At 42.7% G+C, this 20,033-nt stretch overlaps 1 protein-coding gene across 7 annotated transcripts in view; it reads left to right on the top strand.

Annotated features, from left to right (window-relative positions):
• The window catches only part of LOC135510771 (fibroblast growth factor receptor 2-like), a 122,439-nt gene that overhangs the window by 83,441 nt on the left and 18,965 nt on the right, over positions 1–20,033 (top strand). For all 7 annotated transcript variants that reach the window (XM_064931973.1, XM_064931974.1, XM_064931972.1 and 4 more), the window contains one exon: positions 5,432–5,502. In XM_064931973.1, the coding sequence (XP_064788045.1) occupies positions 5,432–5,502 (71 nt within the window). The remainder of the gene's footprint in view (positions 1–5,431; positions 5,503–20,033) is intronic.

The following is a 20,033-nucleotide window of genomic DNA, read 5'->3' as shown; positions in this document are numbered from 1 at the left end:
AGAAAGCGCAGTTCCGTCTTGTTGAGCTTGAGGTGGTGGGCCAAAATCCAAGTTGAGATATCTGGGGGAGAGGGAGGGGGTGATAGCAGAGATAGGAGAGACCATGTGAGGATATGATGGAGCCGAGTGACTTGGTGTATAGACAGAAGAGGAGAGGCCCTAGAACCGAGCCCTGGGGGACACCAGTAGTGAGAGTACGTGGTGCAAACACTGATCCTCCTCACGTCACCTGGTAGGTGCGTCCTGCCAGGTAGGATGCAATCCAAGAGTGTGCATAGATTTCTCCACCACTGAGAGGGTGGAGAAAATTAGATCTAGCGGTTAGCTCTAGGAGGATGAGAACAGAGGAGAGAGTCAGCTTTAGCCATGCGGAGAGCCTCCATGACACAGAGAAGAGCAGTCTCGGTTGAGTGACCAGTCTTTAAGCCTGACTGGTTAGGGTCAAGAAGATCGTTCTGAGAGCGATAACGAAAAAGTTGATCAGAGACAGCACGCTCAAGTGTTTTGGAAAGAAAAGATGTGAGATGAGTCGAGTGTTGGTTACTTGAAAAGGGGAGAAACTCGGGCCAGAGGGGATGCAGCCGGTGGTCAGGGATGAGTTGATGAGGGAAGGGAGGAATGGGAGAAGGGGATGGGGCTGGGTGGCCAGACCTCACTAGTTGCAGGATGTCATCTGGAGAGAGAGGGGAGAAAGAGGACAAGACGTAGGGTAGTTCTGTGTGTTTGAGACTAGTGGACTCAATAGGCTTAGTGAATGAGTAGCAGATGTCGTCAACCTTTTTGTCAGTGCTTGACAAAGTTGTCCGCAGAGGGAGGAGGGGGAGAGTTTCCTAGGGTTAGAGGTAAAAGCTTTGAAATTTAGAGTGGTAGAAAGTGGCTTTAGCAGCAGATAGAGTAAGAGAAGGTAGAAAGGAGGGAGTGAAAGGATGATAGGTCCTCCGGAAGTTTCATTTTCGCTCAGCTGCCCGTAGCCCTGTTCTGTAAGCTTGCAATGAGTCATTCAGCCACGGAGTAGGAGGGGAGGGTCGAGCGGAAAGGGGACAAGGCGAGTCATAGGATGCGGGAATGGAGGAGAGTAGGGTCGAAGAGGCAGAATCAGGAGACAAGAGGGAGAAGAATTTAGCAGAAGTGAGCGATGATAGGATAGAAGAGGAGAGTGTAGTGGGCGAGAGAGAGCAAAGATTGTGACGGCACATGACCATCTGGGTAGGAGCTGAGTGGTTAGGGTTGGTGGAAAGGGAGATAGAACAGGAAACTAAGTAGTGATCAGAGTCCTGGAAAGGGTGGGGGGGTTGCAGTGAGATTAGTAGGTCCAGCAGCCTCTAGAAAAGTATAGGCTGAGATGAACTCTGCGTTCTTGACTGCAAATTGGCTGTTCCAAATGCTAACAGAGACCCGGAATTCCACATGGGTTGTGCACGCAGGGTACACTAAATTAGAAGGGTTGCAGCCAGGGGGTGGGGAGTGTCTGTAAAGCCTGCCGAGAGAGGTGCAAACAGGTATAGAAAACACACACATAGTTGACAAAGCTACAAAAGAGCAAACATTAGAAAATCTAGGTAAGATAGTCAAGTGAGAGTTGTGTGGCGCCTTCCTCGAACAACTCGGCAGAACTGTTTTTGTTTTGCCGACTTTTGTGACAAAACTGACCTGACCGCCGCTTACAGCTGCGACTGAGAAACCAGGGGCGACTGAAGCGCTAACACTGATTGCCTAGGAGAAGTGAAACCACTCCCCCACCTATACAGCCACTGATTACCAAAGAAAGTCACACAGTTCCTGCCCCTTGATCCTGGTTGATGTGTCAACAACTATCTGAAAATTATGATCAGTCAGCAGTTCACACACCAAGTAGGCCACTGGGAAGACAGGCAGCACTTAAAGTAGATGGCCCTCGCAAGCAAAAAGACTACTAGCTAGCAAAAACTAGACCACAACAGATAAAGAAACAAAAATATATACATATCACTCCTGGAGATATCAGGAGTCCTCTGTCTATAGAATGAAGCACGATTGTAGTGAAGTCCTTCAGGTTCAAGGACAAGCTTGAGGTTCTTGAAAGAGCAAAAACCCTTAAAGGGTCCAGCATCTTCATCAATGAGGATTTCTCTGAGGCAGTCCACCAAAGAAGATAATAACTCATGCCAGCTATGAATGCTGCGGGTGAATGTGGGGACATAGCCTACCTGCGGTATGACAAACTGATTGTTCACCCTTCTCCCAAGGGCCTATGAGGAGTGACAGAAATACACCTTTGGGTTAGTAATCTCAGCCCCCCCCCCCCCCACACACACACACACACTGACTGAGTGTCTCTGGTTCATGCTCGTCCAATCAAATACTCTGAACCAAAGAAAGGTCTGTTGATTGCTCATACAGTATGAATAAATGCAGTTTAAAGAATAAGATTAATTAAATGAGTAGTCATACCATTTATGTATTAGCAATATCAGAGACTCATTTGAGGGTGTAAAAGTCTCAATACATGGATTATACACTGAGTGTACAAAACATTAAGAACACCTGCTCTTTCCATAACAGACTGACCAGGAGAATCCAGGTGAAAGCTATGATCCTTTATTGATTTCACTTGTTAAATCCACTGCAATGTAGATGGAGGAGATGAGAGAGGTGAAAGGATTTGTGTTGTTGTCTAGAGACAAGTGAGACATGTATTGAATGGGCAAGACAAAATATTTAAGTTCCTTTGCGCCGGGTATGGTACATTTTAGGAGGTGCCAGATGGACCGGTATCGAGAATGGTCTACTTCCCAAAGGACATCCAGCCAACTTGACACAACTTTGGGAAGTATTTACCACAGTTACCATTTCGATAGATGCATGCATCAGTACCTAGGCTGATGATATCAGCAGCAGAAATATATTTACAAGGATATGTTCACTGGCAGTTGACTACTGTAGGAAAGTTATCGTAGCGATGTGCACTGAGAGCCAGGAAGCAAGTTCAGGAAGTGAGTGTTTTAATAAAATGAACATAATACAAACCAAGAACCTCGAACAATGCATAGACATGAAACAGAAACAATGACACCTGGGGAAGGAACCAAAGGGAGTGACATATATATATAGTCCAGGTGAGTCTGACGACGCGCAGGTGCGTGTAACGATGTTAACAGGTGTGCGCCATAACGAGCAGCCTGGTGACCTAGAGGCCAGAGAGGGAGCACACGTGACTGCACCCCCTTCCCTGACGCGTGGCTCCAGCTGCAGGACGCCGACAAAAATGACGATCCCAGGGAAAAGGAGCGGACCGGTCACCTCTGCAGAGGCGCAGCCAATCCGGCTGAGACGCAGGAGCATGGCGACCTAGAGCGCCGGAGAGAGAGCATATCTGACGGTACCCCCTCCCCGGCGCTGTCAGCTCCAGCCGCAGGACGCCAACCCAAGGGACGATCCCGGGGATCAGGAGCAGACCGGTCACCCCCGCTGATGCGGACCGGTCACCCCCACTGATGCGCAGGTGCGCGTAACGATGGCAAGAGGTGTATGCCATAACGAGCTGCCTGGTACCTAGAGGCCGGAGAGGGAGCACACGTGGCAGTTACAATCTAATGAAACATTTGTTACATTAAACATGATCCTTTTAGCCCATATGTGTCATCCTATGAAGTGGACGTTATGTTGCGCATTCACTAGTCTGTCCCTCTCATTTTAGTCGATATATTTTACCGTAATGATCTGGCAACATGCAACAAGGGATGTAGCCCACAGTCAGAGGGGGAAGATGGACACTTGATTGGCAGGTGAAATTATGTCCAACGGGGTTGCAAGGTAAAAGTGGGACTGGGATGTGGGATTAGGTCGGCTCCTTTCCTCCTTGCTTGGCAGAAATCTCAGAAAAGGTCAAATTGTGAACCTGCGACCCAAATTTATCACATAGAATCACATAGATTTTGCGTAGATGGGTGTTATTCTACAAAGTTCTATCTAGCGCTGCAGTGAGTGGGAGGGCTCTGACAGATTTGCTAAAAAGTATGGATGACAGGAAGTTTATGGGCACAGTGTTAGACTTAAGTGCTGCTTTTGATGTAATGGATCATGAACTGTTGCTAGGTAAACTCAAATGTTATGCTGCTCTATTCTGGATGGTAAGCTATCTATCCAGGAGAAGGCAAAAATTATTATTTAGTGGTAGCTTTTCGAACAGTAAAGATTTACACTGTGGTGTTCCTCAAATTAGCTGCCTAGACCCACTTCTTTACTAATGATTTACTGTACCCTCAGTAATGAATAAAGCAAGAGTGGTTATGTATCCTGATGACTCTACAATGTATAGCGCTGTATCAGCATATAATGAGTTCACAAATGTACTGAACAAAGAACTAAGGACAGTGTCTGAGTGGGTTAACGTTAACAAATTGGTGTTGACTATTTCTAAAACAAAATGTGTTTTATTTGGTACAAGATAAATGCTTGCTGGTGACCCTCAATTAAACTTGTCGATGGATGGGTTGTCTGTGGAAACTACTTGGTGTCACATTGGACGCAGCTTTATCCTGGTTTGAACATATAGTTAACCTTGTAATCGAAATAGGTAGGGGCATTGCTATAACAAGAAAATGTTCTGAGTATGTAACATCCAGCACTCTTAATCAAGGAATTCTAGCTTTGGTTCTATCACATCTAGAGTACTGTCCAGCCATATGGTCATCTGCTGCAAAAAAAACTAGCTCAAAACAGTGCTGCCTGATTAGCTCTTCATTGCGCTAACTGTATGAATGTCTACCGAATGCATCTTAATCTCTCATGGCTTCCTGTTTTTTTTTTGGGGGGGGGGGGGGGGTGTAGTAATATTCAAGAAACCAACATTTTTTTCTGCCCAACTAGTGTATACAAGTAACGACCATAACCACCACCAAACCAGATGGGAAAGTTAACCTTATACCCCCCAGACCAAGGACAAATCTCAAATCTAGAGTAATATTCAGAGCCATCACCGAATGGAATTCTTTACGAAGTCACATTTCTCAGGCAAAAAGTAAATCCAACTTCAAGAAAACAATTAAAGAACATCTACTACGATCGACCACATGACTGGACAGATACTAATCCCACTGAATGTTAGATGTATTACCTCTAAGGTATTTTAATGCTCTTTAATGTCTACTTGTTAAGTGTTTGTAATGTCTTAAGGTAAAAGGTAATTGTTTCTAATGTCTTTATAGTTCTGTGTTGAACCCCAGGAAGATAAGCTGACGTTATAGCGTCAGCTAATGGGGATCCTAAACAAAAATTACATTCCCAGATCTAATGATATTCCTGGGAATACCAGGAACCTGGAAGAACTGCATGATTGGCGAATAAATATTGGTCATAAAATACCCCAGAGGATGTCTATTTTGCGCACAGATATCTAACTTTTTCAACCCTGTGACCTATTGACCTCTGACCTGTGTGGGTTTGTCCTCAGGGTCGTCTCCCGGTGAAGTGGATGGCTCCTGAGGCTCTCTTCGACCGTGTGTACACTCACCAGAGCGATGTGTAAGTACTGTAACTTGTTTTTACTCTCTCTCACACCCATGCAGTCCACTGGGCACAGACGTCAATTCAACGTCTATTCCACATTGGGTTAACATAATTTTATTAAAAGCAGGAACTTAGCCTAGACTGTGTTCATTAGGCAAGTAAAACAATTAAAACAGGGAGGGACTAGCTAGACCTGTACAATGAAAAAACTTTTATATTCGTTTTCAGTTGCAAAACACTTTAAAACATTTGTCATTGTGTGCCCTAATTAACACAACCGTGGCCTATACACTCACTGGCAGTAGCTCTGTGATGCAAATTGTTTTGCAGCAAGACCGAGGGGGTAAGAGGGTGGGATGGTGGTGGGGGCTCGGGTACAGGAGGTCAGTGAGGTGTTTTGATTGTGGTGGAGTTAGTGGGTGCGGGGTAGTATTTTTTTGGGGGGGTGGGTTGTGTACCGGCCGGTCTGTGGCAAAAGTGAAAGTTTCACGCTAGACTTGCAGCCAATGCTGTGTTACTAATCTGCCTGTCTTCAAAGCCTCTGGAAGGGGCCAGAGCCCACCCCCTGCCCTGCCCTGCTCGGAAGTCTCCCGTAGACCTCCTTCAAGTCTTTCACACATAACTGAATACAACAATACCACCTCGCCCCCAACCTTCAAATTAGGCCTCCTCTCTCACCTTCTACCCATTCTGCACACACTCGTCTCTCAGTCTTGAGTCTTCATTCTTTGAACATGTTGCTCATCTTTTTCAGGGGCCTTTTCCATGAACACAATAATCCCTATTTTCCCCCCCTCTGTTTTTATTTTCATTCATCTCTAAATTGAATGGCAGCAGACCCGTCTTTCCTCCTTTCCTCATCTCTTTCAAGGACTACTTGCTCTAAAAAAGGAAACAGAAGAACAAAAGAGTAGCCAAGTCCCCCATCTGAATCACACTTTAGGCAAAAACTGATCCATAGCATGACATCAGATTAAATGAGTATATGATGTCTCTTTTGGATTAAGTAATACCCGCATACCCCCATGGTCTGATGTATGTGTTTTGATCTGCTTTTTACAATTCATATACATGTTGTTGTTTGTCAAGGAAAATGTTAGAGTGAAATGCCCAACCAGCTAACAGTGTGCACTGATTTGAGCCACAGAAGTATGCTATTCTGCATAAGCTTAATGTATTTAGGCTAGTTAGCAGACCAGTCTCACCCCCCAGTCCCCTGTTGTATGCTACCTTAGTGTGTGTGTGAGAGAGACAGAGAGAGAGCTTGTGTGTATACCTACATGGGCCAATGGAATGATGAGAGGTGAGCGATGGATACAAAGTGCCATTGAATGGAGCAGAGGAGTATGTAAACAAACAGAAAGATATGGTGGGAGACAGGAGAGAACAAATTCAGGGTCAGTTATGTTAACAGATGGATGGAGAAATACCCACAGGACTAAATAAAAGAAAGTTGCGTCTGTGTCATGTCATGTCCTCTTTGGGTCATTAACGTAGGCTTGTAGCTCTGTGTGTATGTGTGTGTGTGTGTGTGCCACATTTCCTTGCGTGTGTTATAATACACTCTTTGTTGCTCCAAACACACACACTGCCATGATGATTCGTAGATTGTTTTGTTGAGATATGCCATACACTGAAAACAGACAACACTTCCATTGAATATTTCACCTAGGATCTTTCCCGCTGTTAAATTAATTTAGGGGAAACATTGATCTTGTGTATCACTGTATGTAGATACAGCATGCTATTGATGAATGTCAATATCAGGGTATTATTGATGCTTTAAATGAGTGTTGTAATAATGATCGGACACTGTACACTACAGTGACAATGTACAGTAGAAGTGAGCTAGCTATTAACACAGTCATCCATTACATAAATAGTAATCTATACTGTTAGCCTTGTTATCTCTGAGTGGGTGGTCCACTGTTTGTTTTGGTGTGTCACTGACTAGTGACTGGACAATGGGGGCCAGTGTGACATTGTGACTGTCCAGTATTGGGACAAAGGGCATCTTTGATGCCAGCATGGCACTACCCACCAGCTGTAGGAGCGGGTCGGTGCCGCGGGGTGGTGCGGGCTACCGGAGGGAGGTCAGAAAGAGGGCATTGATAGCTACACCATGCTACAGCTCATCCAAGCTCATCACCAAAACCTCTCTCTGCAACTGGATCCTGGACTTCCTGATGTGCTGCCCCAGTTGGTGAGGGTAGGTAACAACACCTCTGCCACGGTGACCATCAACACGGGAGCCCCTCAGGGGTGTGTGCTTGAGGCGTCCGCATACTTCCCAGCCAAAACAGTTCAGAAGAGTTTGTGCATATATTATGACAACATTTTGTTTGTCTTGGACTTCGGTGAGGAATTTTTTCGGCTGTTTGGTCACACATCTTTTTATTGGTGGCAAGCCAAAGCTCGGAGCCTAAGTCTAAGCCCCTTCGTTGGTAATTGGTCAACAGTAGATTTTTTTCAATGACGTCTTTGTTGTCATTCAACAAGAGACAACTTGTTTTCATGCACATTTTTTCATTGAGAAATACTGCAGCAAACATCTTATTTAAATGTAAAATTGCGCAACTAAGATCACCTCTGGAAAATTTTCAAAATTAATGATCTGAGATTAATTTGGACTATTTTGAGGAAGTGTATATTGGCTACGGCATCTCAAAATGGACAAACCGTACTAATGCCGCGTTTTTCTTGTTGTTCGACCAAAGGTATTTTAAGGGAGTATGCAAGCATGCTGACACCTTTAGTCCTCCCCTGTACTCCCTGTTCAACCATGACTGCGAGGCCATGCACGACTCCAACACCATCATCAAGTTTGCTGACGACACGAAAGTGGTGGGCCTGATCACCGACGGCGATGAGACCGCATACAGGGAAGAGACTTGGCAGTGTGGTGCCAGGACAACAGTCTCTACCTCAACGTCAGTAAGACCAAGGAGCTAATCATGAACTACAAGAAAAAGAGGTGAAAGCACGTCCCCATCCACATCGACAGGGCTGTAGTGGAGCGGGTCAAGAGCTTCAAGTTCCTTGGCATCTACATCACATGCTCCACACACACCAGCACAGTCGTGAAGAGGGCACGACAGCGCGTCTTACCCCTCAAGAGGCTGAAAACGTTTGGTATGGGCCCTCCCGATTCTCAAAACGTTCTACAGCTGCACCATTGAGAGCGTCTTGACTGGCTGCATCACAGCTTGGTATGACAAATGAACCGCTCTCGACCGCAGAGGGCAACAGAGGGTGGTGCGGACGTCCCAGTACATCACAGGGGTGAGCACCCTGCCACCCAGGACCTCTATATCAGGCGATGTCAGAGGAAGGCCCAAAAAATTGGACCAGCCAAACAAGCCATAGATTGTTTACTCTGCTACCGTCCGGCAAGCGGTACCAGAGCATCACTTCTCGGACCATCAGGCTACGAGACAGCTTCTACCTCCAAGCCATAACACTGCTAAATAGTTAATTAAATGGTTACCCAGACTATCTGCATTGACCATATCTTGCACTGACTCTCTGCACACTGACAAGACTATATACAGTGCATTCGGAAAGTATTCAGACCCATTCCCTTTTTCCATATTTTTTTTACGTTCTAAAATTCTAAAATGTATTAAATTACATTTTTTCCTCATCAATCTACACACAATACCCCATAATGGCAAAACAAAAACAGTTTTTTAGAAGTGTTTACAAATGTATTAAAAATTAAAAACAGAAATACCTTATTTACATGAGTATTCAGACCCTTTGCTATGAGACTCGAAATTGAGCTCAGGTGTATCCTGTTTCCATTGGTCATTCTTGAGATGTTGCTACAGCTTGATTGGAGTCCACCTTTTTTTAAATGCAATTGATTGGACAAGATTTGGAAAGGCACACACCTGTCGATATAAGGTCCCACAGATAACAGTGCATGTTCGAGCAAAACCCAAGCAATGATGTCAAAGGAATTGTCAGTAGAGCCCCCGGAGACAGGATTGTGTCAAGGCACAGATCTGGTGAAGGTTACCAAAACATTTATGCAGCATTGAAGGTCCCCAAGCACACAGGGGCCTTGGTCAGGGAGGTGACCAAGAATTCTATGGTCATCCTGACTGAGCTCCAGAGTTTCTCTGTCGAGATGGGAGAATCTTCCAGAAGGACAACCATCTCTGCAGCACTCCACCAATCAGGCCTTTATGGTAGAGTGGCCAGACGGAAGCCACTCCTCAGTAAAAGGCACATGACAGCTTGCTTGGCCACGTCATCACACATTGAAATCATCAATGTGCGCAGCTGAACACTGTATGCTGGAAACACTCAATTTGTTAACCAATATTTGTTCAATATAAATAATGAACTTGTTTTTGCATGGATTCCACGATGCTGTTTGCTTTTAACAGCTCGTCCTGCTATTTCTTGTCCCAGAATCCCACTTAATAGCCTGTTTGACAGAGCTGCTAACCATTAAGCTAACAAAGTTAGTCCCGGATGAGTTTTGCAATGGAGACCTTTTGTCTGGAGAAATAAATTAACGGTTCCAGCACTGTAGGAGCTGTATCTACTTCGCTTTGTTTCGGTACAAACCGGATCACTCCGAGTTCCAATGCAGCAATTGTTTGCTTGCCGAGGATTATAGGCTTGAGGTGGCTTCCTTGATTACTCAGATCGCCAGCCTACGTAAGAAACTGGGGTAAGCACAGAGTGGAATGTTAACCTCTTCTACACCGGTGGCTGGACAGCGTTCGCGCTCGTCAGATTCATCTCCGCCTTGTTGTTTGTTGTCATCTGACTGGCCGTTGTTGCCCGGAGATCCCCATCTGATAGCGGAGTCAAAGGAGCACACCAAGAGGAGCATGGCAATCAACGATGGTCGCATGTCACGAGCCGTGGAAGCTGAAGACAGTAGCCAACCTCAAAGCAGACTACACTCCCAACGAGAGGCCTGGAGCGGATACAAACAACAAATAGTTTTGCCGTCTTGGAGCCTGATTTTGCTGCACCTTCATCACTGGGGGTTCCCAGCACTGGGGATATCCGAATCCTGTGAAGCGTGGGAGTTGGCGGATTTCCTCATCCTTCTCACCAGCCGTGATTTTGGGCAGTTCCATGGTAAGAAATGGGACCATTCCTGGTACAAAAACAATGTCCTATCCTGGAGCTCAAGTAAGTTACATTACTAAGCTACTCCCGAAGGTACTACGACAGGACATGTAAATCGATTCCATTGTTGTCCATGTGGGTTTTAATTACATTATGAAGGGCAGCTGATGACATTGTAAAGAGCTGATTGACTCTCTACTAGACACTAATAAAATACCCATCATATCTGGCTCTGCTTCATGGCATTGAACGCTTTAGCATTCAATTTTCTTTCTCTTCACAACTGGCTACGTGATTGCAGCTCAATTGGTGTAACTTTTGTTGACAATTTCAATACCTTTTTGAAACAAACACGTTTTATAAGGAGGATAGGATCCACCCAAATTGCACCCTATGGGACTCCCAATCACAGCCAGTTTTGATACAGCCTGGAATCAAACCAGGGTCTGTAGTGATGCCTCTAGCACTGAGATGCATTGCCTTAGACCACTGCGCCACTCGGGCGCCCACATTAACATATGTATCTTAAGAAACTAGGTTCATGGATTCAATGATTTGCTAGTAACTGATGACATTCATATCTCTGAAAGTCACTTAGATAATACTGTTGATGATACAATGGTAGCAATACAATGTTATAACATTTACAGAAAAGGCAGAAATGCCAATGGTGGATGTGTTGCTGTTTATATTCAGAACCACATTCCTGTGAAGCTTAGAGAGGATCTCATGTTAAATACTGTTGAAGTAATATGGCTACAGGTTCATCTACCTCACCTAAAACCCATTCTTGTGGGAAGCTGCTATAGACCACCATGTGCTAACAGTCAGTATCTGGATAATACGTGTGAAATGCTTGAAAATGTATGTGATATCAACAGATAAGTATATTTTCTGGGTGATTTAAATATTGACTGGCTTTCATCAAGCTGCCTACTCAAGAAAAAGCTTCAAACTGTAACCGGTGTCTGCAACCTGGTTCATGTTATCAGTCAGGTTAGTTACAAACAGCACAGGAATGAAATCATCAACATGTATTGATCACATCTTTACTAATGTTGCAGAAATTAGCTTGAAACCAGTATCTAGATACATCGGATGTAGTGATCACAATATAGTAGCCATATCTAGGAAAACCAAAGTTCCAAAGGCTGGTCCTAATATAGTGTATAAGAGGTCATACAAGAAGGTTTGTAGTTATTCCTATGTTGTTGATGTAAAGAATATTTGGTCCATGGTGTGTAATGAGGAGCAAACAGATGCTGCACTTGACACATTTATATAATTGCTTATTCCAGTTACTAATAAACATGCACCCATTAAGAAAATGACTGTAAAAACTGTTAAATCCCTGTGGAATGATGAGGAATTGTAAAATTTGTATGGTTGAGAAGGATGAGAATAATTCAAGCTGCACAACCGATTGGCAAACATATTGCAAATTAAGAAATCATGTGACTAAACTGAATAAAAAGAAGAAGAGACCACACGATGAAACAAAGTTAAGTGACATAAAGAATTATAATAAAAGGCTTTGGTGGACCTTAAATTACTTTTTGGGGAAAAAGGCAAACTCGGCTCCATCATTCATTGAATCAGATGGCTCATTTATCACAAGACCCACTGATATTGCCAACTATTTTAATCATTTTTTCATTACCAAGATTATCAAACATAGGCATGACGTGCCAGCAACAAATGCTGACACTACACATCCAAATATATTTATGAATTATGAAAGACAAGCATTGTAATTTTGAATTCTGTAAAGTGAGTGTGGAAGAGGTGAAATAAGTATTGTTTATCAACAATGACAAGCCAAGTTTTTTATTTATTTTATCTTTATTTAACTAGGCAAGTCAGTTAAGAACAAATTCTTATTTTCAATGACAGCCTAGGAACAGTGGGTGAACTGCCTGTTCAGGGGCAGAACGACAGATTTATACCATGTCAGCTCGGAGGTTTCGGTTACTAGTCCAACGCTCTAACCACTCAGCTACCCCAAGTCTGACAACTTGGATGGAAAATTACTGAGGATGATAGCGGACGATGTTGCCACTCCTATTTTTCAATTTAAGCCTACTAGAAAGTGTGTGTCTTCAGGCCTGGAGGGAAGCAAAAGTAATTATGCTACCTAAGAATAGCAAAGCCCCCTTTACTGGCTCAAAAAGCCGACCAATCAGCCTGTTACCAACCCTTAGTAAACTTTTGGAAAAATGGTGTTTGACAAGATACAATGCTATTGTACAGTTAACAAATTGACAACAGACTTTCAGCACGCTTATAGGAAAGGACATTCAACAAGCATAGAACTTGCACAAATGACTGGTGATTGGCTGAGAGAAATTGATGATAAAAAGATTGGGGGCTGTTTTGTTAGACTTCAGTTCGGCTTTTGACATTATCGATCATAGTCTGCTGCTGGAAAAATGTACACTGCCGTTCAAAAGTTTGGGGTCACTTAGAAATGTTCTTGTTTTTTAAAGAAAAGCACACAAAAAAGTCCATTAAAATAATATCAAATTGATCAGAAATACAGTGTAGACATTGTTAATGTTGTAAATGACTATTGTAGCTGGAAACGGCACATTTTTTTATGGAATATCTACATAGGTGTACAGAGGCTCATTATTAGCAACCATCACTCCTGTGTTCCAATGGCACGTTGTGTTAGCTAATCCAAATTTATAATTTTAAAAGGCTAATTGATCATTAGAAAACCCTTTTGCAATTACGTTAGCACAGCTGAAAACTGTTGTTCTGATTTTAAGAAGCAATAAAACTGGCCTTCTTTAGACTAGTTGAGTATCTGGAGCATCAGCATTTGTTGGGTTTGATTACAGGCTCAAAATGGCCAGAAACAAAGACCTTTCTTCTGAAACTCGTCAGTCTATTCCTGTTCGGAGAAATGAAGGCTATTCCATGCGAGAAATTGCCAAGAAACTGAAGATCTCGTACAGCGCTGTGTACTACTCCCTTCACAGAACAGCGCAAACTGGCTCTAACCAGAACAGAAAGAGGAGTGGGAGGCCACGGTACACAACTGCGCAAGAGGACACATACATTAGTGTCTAGTTTGAGAAACAGACACCGCACAAGTCCTCAGCTGGCAGCTTCATTAAATATGTGACTCCGGGAATTCCTTGCCATATGGCAGCACATGCAAACTTTCAATGTACATTTTTTTGTAACTTATAGTATCTGAGTCTGAGAGTAAATATATCAGTGTGGTTACCCTGTTACTTTTGTGTTCTGTAACACTCAATTATGTTTGTTAATTTAAGATGACCTCAAATTAAGCAGTCAGCAAGCTATCAAAAGGAGAGGAAGCAAAACTCCCTTAAAAATATAACAATAACAAACAGATTTTTTGTGTATTGTAATGTGCCGCAACACACAATATTCCCTTTCAAATCACCCAGTTCAACCCGCTCTTATTGATAAAATAGCAGGGCTATGCAGGTAAATAATCATACCGTTAACTTGTATGCCATCTAGTGGATTTAGTTGGTATGACATGTAATTTGTACATTTTAATTAATGTCTCATGGCTCCCGGCTACACAGAGCTATGTAATAACGGAGGGGAATTACGAACTCGAACTAAACCAATGAAAGTAGAGATCACACGATCTATAATGATAGCTTAGATGGAAAATTCCAAACTATGGAGGGGAAAGATAACAGCTATGGCTGTGTTGCGCTTGTAGCATGGGTTTAGCTACAAGGTTAGCTCAAACAGAAGCAAAAGAGACGCATTAAACCAACATTATAAGTAAACTAATGGTTGCCTCAAAATATGAGAGCTAAACAAACTAGTGAAATCCTTCCAATATATGTTTTTGAAGGTAGCCATCTAAACAAAATAACAAGATATCTTAAATAATACATTAGTATTGGTCTAAGCATCATGAATATTAATGCTCTTGTCCAAATTAGCTGAGATTGATAACAAGTGATGTCAGCTAATGTTAGCTAAAGAGGTCCGATCTGTAATGTAAATGTTAGCTAACTAGCTAATCTGGCATTAACATGTGCCATCATAATCAAAAATGCTGATTACTGGAGAAATTCACATAACGTTATACCCATCTTCTCCAGGTGGAGTTACAGTCCCTTGCAGCACAGGTAACCGGTCCGTTAACAGATCAACAACAGTAACGACCCATGCAGCTGGATTGCCTGGTTCAGTCCTTATACTGGCTAGTATAACTTGCCCCCCCCCATATAGCTAAATAGTCTGTTGCTTCCTAGCTTGGTTTGTTATGCTAGAATTTCACCCAAAGTTGGAAAGAGAGAACTGAATTACTGTTGTGTTTGATCTTCACTTGCGTGTCAAATTCTTCAGAATGAAATCCTTAGCTAGCGCTGGTTCTGAGAAGCTTTTCCAAAGCCGTCTGGGGTTGTTATCCTCAAATTCGCAGGATATCACAGGCCATAACGGATTCCCTCACAGCCCCTGAGCATAGTTCTCACCTCCCTGTAGGCAGTCCTCTGCTTGGTAACCGCCTGCGTGTAGCCAGGATAGATTCGGATCTGGTCTCCAAGTGTGAATATCACTTGTTTGACCTCGGCTGCTTGCGGAGGATTGCTTCTTTCTCTTGGCAGTAGTGACATCTTATCATGAATGCTCGTGGTGGCTGGTCATCCTCTGGTCTATCTCGTAAAGTGCGCTGTCAAGCAGTGGGGGTTTGCCCAGACCAAGTGCCTGTTATAGCATCTCTGCCATGAACTCTGTAAGGGCACTTGCCATCCTCTTGTCTTACTCTCACACCCGTCACACGTAAATTCGAATGACGGGATCTAGCCTCCAAATTTGAGTTTTTCTCTTTAAGTTCCATGATTTCCTTTTTCATTTGTAGAACATTTCTTTCCAGTGTGGTGATTGAGTCAGAGTGGCCATTAGCCGCGGTCTCCAGGCTGGTCATGCGGATGTCCAGTGCCTCAAGGTTGGATCTAGCCAGTTCGAAGGGCAGTTTTCAGCTCCTCTCTCAACTGGCTAACCTGGTTTTGTAGCTCTGCCGACTGCATCTCTGCCTTTTTCGTCCATTTTGTCAATTCATTTCTGCTTTATTTCAGTTAACGCCTGTAGAATAGCTTCTTGTCCAGTCGCCTCGACTGTGCATTGTTCAGCCGTTGGGTAGCCTCATGGTCCTTGGCTAGGCTAGCTGGTCTGTTAGCATTAGCCTTAGGCTGATTCTTGCGGCTGGTGCCTGGCATCGTTGACAAAAATGACAAAAACATGACAGTAAGCCTTACAATTGAGTCTCAGATTGTAGAGTGGTATTTTGATTTTGATCAACATTACAATCTACCCATATGTGTTGGAACAAACTAATCAAATATTTAAATGTTCTGATGAGGAGCTCAGAAAAGTACGTCCTCACATGGCACCGCTCCTCATCTTCCCCTACAGGCCCTAGATTTGTCGCACCCGGACTACTGTTCAGTCGTGTGGTCAGTTGCCACAATAAGGGACTTAAGAAAATTGCAATTGGTGCAGCATGGCTAGCCCTGGGATGCACACAGAGAGCTAACATTAATAATATGCATGTCAATCTCTCCTGGCTTAAAGTAGAGGAGATATTTACTTCATCACTACTTGTATTTATGAGAGGTATGTTGATTTCACCGAGCTATCTGTTTGAACCACTGGCGCACAGCTCGGACACCCATGCTTACCCCAGAAGACATGCGGTCTCTTCACATTCCCCAAGTCCAGAACAGACTATGGGAGCAGCACAGTACTACATAGAGCCATGTCTACGTGGAACTCTATTCCACATCAAGTAACTGATGCATGCAGTACAATTAGATTTAAAAAACTGATGAAAATACAGCTTATGGAAGAGCGGGACTTTGAAGCAACACATACATAGGCACAGACACACCCATACACACAAACACGATAACATACGCCCTATACAAGTACAAATTCAAATGTTGTATTGTAGATATGTGGTAGTGGTGGAGTAGGGGCTTCAGGGCGCACAGTGTGTTGTGAAATCTGTGAATGTATTGTAATGTTTTTGAATTTGAAGCTGTTTGAGAGAATGCCAAGAGTGTGCAAAGATGTCATTAAGGCAAAGGGTGGCTACTTTGAAGAATCTCAAATATAACAAATATTTTGATTTGTTTAACCTTTTGCGTGTAGGGGGCAGTATTTTCGTTTTTGGCTAAAAAACGTCCCCATTTGAAACAGCCCCAGAAACTAGAATATGCATATACTTGTCAGATTAGGATAGAAAACACTCTAAAGTTTCCAAAACTGTAAAAATATTGTCTTTGAGTATAACAGAACTGATATTGCAGGCGAAAGCTGTTTGAAACCTCTGTGTTCCTATGCATGCCTATCCTCCATTTAAAAGGATATCAACCAGATTCCTTTTTATATGGCTTCCCTAAGATGTCAGTCTTTAGTCATAGTTTCAGGCTTTTATTTTAAAAAATGAGCGTGAAGGATCACAATTGCGTAAGTGGATAGGTGGGGGCTCTCTGAGTTTTGTGCAACTGCGTAAAACGGCCATTGTTTCTCTCGCTGTTATTGAAAAAGCTACACACTCGGTTGATAAATTATCGAATATATATTTTAAAAACAACTTGAGGATTGATTATAAACGTTTGACATGTTTCTGTGGACATTATGGATATTATTTGGAATATACGTCTGCGTTGTCGTGACCGCTCTTTCCTGTCGATTTCTGAACATAACGTGATAAACAAACGTCTGTATTTTGGGTATAAAAATAATCTTTATGGAACAAAAGGAACATTTGTTGTGTAACTGGGAGTCTCGTGAGTGAAAACATCCGAAGATCATCAAAGGTAAATTATATTTTTGATTGCTTTTCTGATTTTGTGACCTAGCTACTTAATGCTTAGTGGACATAATGTTATGTTATGCTATCGATAAACTTACACAAACGCTTGGATTGCTTTCGCTGTAAAGCATAATTTCAAACTGTATATACATTTGCAAAAATTTCCCCAAAATGTTTTTTTGCTTTGTCGTTATGGGGTATTGTGTGTAGATTGATGAGGGGAAAATAACACTTTAATACATTTTAGAATAAGGCTGAAACGTAACAAAACGTGGATAAAGTCAAGGGAGTGACTACTTTCCGAATGTACTGTATACACTTTATATACACTCACTCACACACATTACATTGACACTCTCACACAAGCCCATAACACATTCACATACACTACATACGCACAAATATAACACGCATATATACCAATGTCACACACACACATACATTCACAATCATCATATGCTGCTGCTACTCTGTTCTTTATTCTTCTCTTATTATTATCTATCCTGATGCCTCGTCAACAATAACCCTGGCATTATGTACATATCTACCTCAAATATCTTGTATCCCTGCACAGTGAAACGGTACTGTTACTCCCTGTATATAGTTCCTCTTGTGATACTATTTGTATGTTTCCTATTTTCTTATTTTTAAGTCTGCATCATTGTGAAGGGCTCATAAGCAAGCATTTCACAGTAAAGTTGTATTCGGTGCATGTGTCCAATACAATTACATTTGTTCCCCACCACCTCTACACAAAACATCCATTTGTCAAACTGAGTACATCTAAATTAATGCTAGGGGAGAACTTTAATAGATGATGTTTAGCATTTTAATTAATGGAATCAATGGAATGACAGCAGCTGTGGTTTCTTTAAACAGTTACCCTTCAACCCTTTGGTTCTCTTAGCAGTACTTGTGGAAATCTTGTGAGGAAAAAATATATTATAATAAGTCTCATACTTTCATCGCTATCAATTTATCACTTGTACAGTGCCTTGCAAAAGTATTCGGCCCCCTTGAACTTTGTGACCTTTTGCCACATTTCAGGCTTCAAACATAAAGATATAAAACTGTATTATTTTGTGAAGAATCAACAACAAGTGGGACACAATCATGAAGTGGAACAACATTTATTGGATATTTCAAACTTTTTTAACAAATCAAAAACTGAAAAATTGGGCGTGCAAAATTATTCAGCCCCCTTAAGTTAATACTTTGTAGTGCCACCTTTTGCTGCGATTACAGCTGTAAGTCGCTTGGGGTATGTCTCTATCAGTTTTGCACATCGAGAGACTGAAATTTTTTCCCATTCCTCCTTGCAAAACAGCTCGAGCTCAGTGAGGTTGGATGGAGAGCATTTGAGAACAGCAGTTTTCAGTTCTTTCCACAGATTCTCGATTGGATTCAGGTTTGGACTTTGACTTGGCCATTCTAACACCTGGATATGTTTATTTTTGAACCATTCCATTGTAGATTTTGCTTTATGTTTTGGATCATTGTCTTGTTGGAAGACAAATCTCCGTCCCAGTCTCAGGTCTTTTGCAGACTCCATCAGGTTCTTCCAGAATGGTCCTGTATTTGGCTCCATCCATCTTCCCATCAATTTTAACCATCTTCCCTGTCCCTGCTGAAGAAAAGCAGGCCCAAACCATGATGCTGCCACCACCATGTTTGACAGTGGGGATGGTGTGGTCAGGGTGATGAGCTGTGTTGCTTTTACGCCAAACATAACGTTTTGCATTGTTGCCAAAAAGTTCAATTTTGGTTTCATCTGACCAGAGCACCTTCTTCCACATGTTTGGTGTGTCTCCCAGGTGGCTTGTGGCAAACTTTAAACAACACTTTTTATGGATATCTTTAAGAAATGGCTTTCTTCTTGCCACTCTTCCATAAAGGCCAGATTTGTGCAATATACGACTGATTGTTGTCCTATGGACAGAGTCTCCCACCTCAGCTGTAGATCTCTGCAGTTCATCCAGAGTGATCATGGGCCTCTTGGCTGCATCTCTGATCAGTCTTCTCCTTGTATGAGCTGAAAGTTTAGAGGGACGGCCAGGTCTTGGTAGATTTGCAGTGGTCCGATACTCCTTCCATTTCAATATTATCGCTTGCACAGTGCTCCTTGGGATGTTTAAAGCTTGGGAAATCTTTTTGTATCCAAATCCAGCTTTAAACTTCTTCACAACAGTATCTCGGACCTGCCTGGTGTGTTCCTTGTTCTTCATGATGCTCTCTGCGCTTTTAACGGACCTCTGAGACTATCACAATGCAGGTGCATTTATACGGAGACTTGAGGGGGCCGAATACTTTCGAAGTTCAAGGGGGCCGAATACTTTCGCAAGGCACTGTATGTGTGGGTGTGTGTGGTGTGTGGTGTGTGTGTGTATGTATGCATGCATGCATGTATGCATGTATGCATGTATGTATGTATGTATCAATGCATGTATAACAAGATAATAGTGATGAAATCAACCATGTTGAATATGTGTGCATTAGAGTTCTCATCTGGCCTGAAAATTGAAGCTTGGTCTGACCAGACCCGATGAGCTGAAGCCCGAGCCCAGGCAAGAAATGTAATGCCAGATTGATAGACCAAGTTGCTATTTTGCTCAAGTTAATCAGAAGGTTATTC

Source organism: Oncorhynchus masou, chromosome 23, assembly GCF_036934945.1.
Source record: "Oncorhynchus masou masou isolate Uvic2021 chromosome 23, UVic_Omas_1.1, whole genome shotgun sequence".
Lineage (NCBI taxonomy): Eukaryota > Metazoa > Chordata > Actinopteri > Salmoniformes > Salmonidae > Oncorhynchus > Oncorhynchus masou.
The sequence above is the reverse complement of the archived record's forward strand: the minus strand, read 5'-3'. Positions and strand labels throughout refer to the sequence as shown.